Genomic DNA, 5,000 nt, shown 5'->3' with positions numbered 1-5,000 from the left:
CGAAATGCAGTATTGTATGTCAACTACAAGCCTAGGGCATTGTTTACTTCAAAATGTGTTATGAATTGAAAAGCAGTTTTATTTTAGACCAAACACGTCAGTCATATTTGTAGGGGATTACTCTGCCTTAATCATAAATAATTAGAATCAATTTTCTATTTTGAAAACTCATGATTTATTCATTTTTAAATATTTAATATATTTGTACAATTATTTTCTGACAACAGTGCTTAGATTTCATACATTTTCCTTTACTGGACATGGTTAACACCTCTATAGGACTAGAACATATTTAATCCCTTCTGTCATTATGGATGAAATATAAAGCAAAATATATGCAAGTCAATCAAATTTTACAGTATTAAAACATTTTTAATCCAAATATAACCACAAAATGAATGATACCACTTCAGTTTTACATTGGAGCATGTCTCCCACCCTTGCAGGTTTAATCTCAGTAAAAAATGACTCATAATGCTACTATACATGGTCAGTGCAAAAAAGTGAGAGCTTTCTGTTGACCATATCTTCCCTGCTGCGTTGGCGCCCCCTTCTGGCTGAAGAAAACCCTATCCATTGCACACCACATAGTGCTATCAGAAATGGCCCTATACATTTCCAGCACCTCACAGTAAGTGCACACTTTGCCTCTAGATATGTGTGGTTCATGTTGTCAGCACTTACTTGGAGACTAAATACCAGTTTGCTTGTTCTTAAAAAAAAGGAAAATCAAAGTGATAGTATTCTTACATGAGTGACAGTGGGGGAATGTGTAGCAGTGTGTCAAACAAGCTGAACTCTCTCATCAAATGGATCTCTTAATATTCATTCAACATGTTGGTGAAGTCTATCTATGCATGAGTACTCGTGTGTCACAGTGCATTTTGCAGTATGTCTAAATGCAGCTCTTGAGTCAAACATGGCACTGTTGGCATCAGTCATGTCTTACGCAACACACCGTGTATTATCTTCTATTACTGATCTGCAATGAGAAAATACTCTTTCATCAGGAATTATGATCTCTCTCTCTCTCTCTCTCTCTCTCTCTCTCTCTCTCTCTCACCCTCTCTCACTCTAACATAAAGCCCTGTTTTGTCTTAATGGGTTTACTGTACATTTCATCTGTTAGTAGTGCGGGCACACACACACACACACACACACACACACACACACACACACACACACACACACACACACACGTGCCTTGCTTTGTCTGTGAAGGCTGGAGGCTCTGTATCATTAGTTATCGCAAATCATCCTAGCCAAGAATAATTGATAGCAATGACTTTTGGTTGACAACAAACTCATCTGTACAGTCGTGCACTATTAAGTGGTTTTGTGAGATGAGACGCTGCAGTCAAACTGCAGTGGCTCCATTCTGCTAAACCTGCATATTCCCACAGTAGCAGTGTTGTGACATGGTGCACACCCACTCAAGTGCTGTATCTCTCTTTACTCCAGCGCATTCTGAAGTCCACTATAAAAAAAACAGTGGCTCTCGAGACCCAGAAAACATTTCCCCTCAAAACTCCAGGTATCAAGTGTCCTGAGACGCAGCAAGTGCTGTTGGCACACATGAAAGCAGCGCATCGTGGCTTAATATGACCACTGAATTTATTACTGAACCAATTTTAACTTACGGGTTCAGTTTGCTTGCAAAAACTATACAACTCTGTATACACTGTAACTAAGCTCTCAATGCTGAACAGAAACATTTCAATATAACTTAAACCAGGACACATCTAACAATAACAACAACTGCAAGTAGACAGGTTAGAGGACATCAAGTACCTGGTATAAATTGTTCTGAGGTTGCCATCAGTGCTTTAACCAAAGACATTTGCAGAGCGCTACACATCTCCAAGGTTGGTATCTACAGTACATGTCGGACTGTTAATAGTGTTAACAAGGTTGGCAGTTGTGGTGGATGCTAAGACCATGCTGTAGCCTGTCAGTGTAAGTTGTGTGTCGTCATCGTTGTCAGTTTTCTGACGAGACTGTAGGAAGTGCTCCTCTCTTGTCTCCACCTGGTTTGGAAACCTGCTTCTGTTGTGAGTTGCATTTGTATTAGTGACGTCTGTTGTTCCTGTGTTAAAGGGGGACCCTATAGTCTGACGTATAAACGTAGAGTATGTAACTTGCTGTACAAAGCCATATCTTAATCGCTAATAGAACAGCCTCCATCAGCATCTCTTAATAAAGATTTGTGCCTCTGTTGGCTACATGCAAAGTCACTTATGCCCATCGCATTCATGACGAAACTAGAACTACAGTAGATGACAAAACTAAACTAGATGACAAAACTAAACTACTCCTGAAAGAAATCTAAAATATTTACTAACAAGTAACATGTTAAGCCCTTTAAAGACAAAATAAGTTATTTGTAAGCTTGTTTTTACCCGCATTGAAGTAGTTTGGACCTATGGGAGACTTTTGTATTGTAGAGGGACTCTGTAATGTGGGGTTATGTGGCAGACTACTGTCTCTGAATGCTAGTGGTTGTCTGATACCCTTTCTGTGTATATAGTCTCTATATATAGTGTATTGATACTGATGGCTGATACTTTGGCCTTTGTTCATTCTCATTTACTTACTACATTATGCTTGAAGGAAAATTCTGAAAATAAAATGTACAGCTTCTGATATTATCAAATGAAAATAAATTATATTGGAAAAAAATGTGGAATGTTATTTATTTGATGATTACAATTAATGTTTGTACAAATAATGTTTGTCAATCAGTGAAATACATTTACAGTCATATTGATGGACAACTTTACAAAAAAGATCCTCTCTTTTCCATCCTCTCTTAAAATGAAAGTGCTGATATGATCCCTGGCATAGTTATCTTCTAAACTCACAGCTTCCCTAGCCTTATGTGACATCCACCATAAAACCATCTATGCCAAGGATACTTTACATTCCCGAACTTAACACTCCCGAATGTAATCAATGGTAAGTAAAAAATGTAAAAAAAAAATACATCTTCTGAAATGTTTTTTTTTACAAAATGCACAACATACTGTACATGCTTTTGTGTTTCCCTTTTCCTCTCTAGAGTTGTACATAAACTATGAGCCATTGAATTGGAGAATGATCAGACTGGGGTCATCACTCAGTGTTCAGAATCTATAAGAGTTTGTGACCCATGTTGTTTTGATTAATTAACAATTGACATGAAACAACTTTTAAAAAAGTGCTAAACAATACTACCATTATTAGAATCACTTCACCAGAGTGTTTGACTAAAGTTGAGCTACTGGAAAATCCTTTCTCATAAAATGATGGAGCTTCTTCACTAGACTGAAGAAGATGTTAAACATCTATACTGTGACCTACAAAGATTATGTGCTTTGTATCGCTCTTCATACAACATACATAAAACAGCAAGAGTGTTACACTGACCACATGCCCAGAAATCCCTTAACTATAATATATTGCCAATGTTTGCTAAATGTGCATTTCATTTCACTGAATAAAAAGGTATGCTGAACACAATATTGTCTTTCAAACTTTCACACGTACATCATAAATACATACACACTTTTCCATACATCTGACATGGTTTTGGATGCCTATGAAAAAGCCTGAAAAAATTATTAGCGTGACTGACAAGAACTCTTCTGGTTAAGACACAAACAACAGATACAGTACATTTGTTGAGGAGAAACCGTTCATCCTTCCTCATGATATGTTTTGTATGTTAATTCTCCTTGGCATTATGTTTGATTATAGTGTTAAGTGATATAAGTAAGCACAGAGTATACTCAAAAAGTCAAATCTCAGTGATGCAAAAAAAAAATGTAACAAAAAAGTTGTATGTAGAAAATATGAAATTGTTGATTTGATTAATTTAATGTCACTTGCATACCCAGACTGGGGATTCATTGGAAAGAGGTCCCATCCTTTTTTGTGTCTTCTCCTCACACTTGGCCATGTCCACTTTGTCCACTTTTTTTTCCATTGTAAATCCTCAAGTTGCTACTATCGTGTAGTCTTTGGTTTGGTCTCTAACCAGCAAGGTCAGGCTTAGTCTTGGTGCTGCGGCTCAGGTGCCAACAATACTTCCTGATCAAATGTATCAAATGCATACCTTACCTGTGGTGTACTGTAACTTCGATAAAGGCATCTGCCTAATGACTTAACTTGTCTTCTGGAGGGTCAGGTCAGGATGTGGCGAGATGGTGGATTGCGTGGGATGGCAGCTGGCCCGTGTAACAGACTGAATTCCTGACCGGAGGAGTAAGACCATGTCCTATGTTCTCCCCGGAAGCCTGTTGATCTGATGACCAGACTTAAGGGGCCCCCCTGAAGTGGAAAGAAAAACAAAGCAGACATCTGAGAAAGCTTTTACGCTTTCCATTGTTTCGAAGCGCTTTCCTCCCCATTTTGTAATCAGTTGCTGATCTATGAAACAGGTTGAGGACAGCTGGGTTTGGATTAATGGCCAAAGGTGAAGTCATCACCTTCGCTGCAGCTCAGGCCGAACCAGCCTTGCAGGCAGGTGCAGCGTCCGTTGCGTGGGTCGCACTGGCCGCCGCTCGAACACTCACAGCTCTGCACGCAGTCGGGTCCATAGCGGCTCAGTCCGCAGTCTGTGCGCATGGGCAGAGAGAGTGGAAAAATTAACATGATTTCCACACAATGCAGCCCAAAAAGAGCCCCCCCCCCCCACACACACCACACACACACACACACACCGCACCCCACCACACACATTTACTGTACAAGAGCTTTGTATTGGAAGACACATTTGTTCCTCGTTATCGTTTACAGGCAAAGGGCTAAGAGTGATTATTTGTGCTTCTCTTTAAATGTGTCAACACCACTTGAGCCGTTACAGGATGTGAGGAATTCAATAAGCTGATCTCTGTCAATCACTCTTCAAGCATCCTTTTTAATACCTGACAACACCTAAGCTGCTTGCCAAATATTATTAAAAAAAAAATCATGCAAGCAAGATTCTTTCAACAGGATCCTGCTCTTCCTTTGGAAAAAAT

General features: G+C 39.1%; 1 protein-coding gene across 3 annotated transcripts in view; it reads right to left on the bottom strand.

The window, feature by feature from the left end:
• Nucleotides 1-2,674: 2,674 nt before the first annotated feature.
• Nucleotides 2,675-5,000, bottom strand: part of megf6a (multiple EGF-like-domains 6a) — a 96,625-nt gene continuing 94,299 nt past the window's right edge. For all 3 annotated transcript variants that reach the window (XM_042097357.1, XM_042097358.1, XM_042097359.1), the window contains 2 exons: nucleotides 4,467-4,595; nucleotides 2,675-4,308 (listed from right to left, as the gene is read on the bottom strand). In XM_042097357.1, the coding sequence (XP_041953291.1) occupies nucleotides 4,256-4,308; nucleotides 4,467-4,595 (182 nt within the window). In that variant the 3' untranslated portion in view covers nucleotides 2,675-4,255. The remainder of the gene's footprint in view (nucleotides 4,309-4,466; nucleotides 4,596-5,000) is intronic.

Source organism: Alosa sapidissima, chromosome 7, assembly GCF_018492685.1.
Source record: "Alosa sapidissima isolate fAloSap1 chromosome 7, fAloSap1.pri, whole genome shotgun sequence".
Classification (NCBI taxonomy): Eukaryota; Metazoa; Chordata; class Actinopteri; order Clupeiformes; family Clupeidae; genus Alosa; species Alosa sapidissima.
This window is presented reverse-complemented; position numbering and strand designations above follow the sequence as displayed.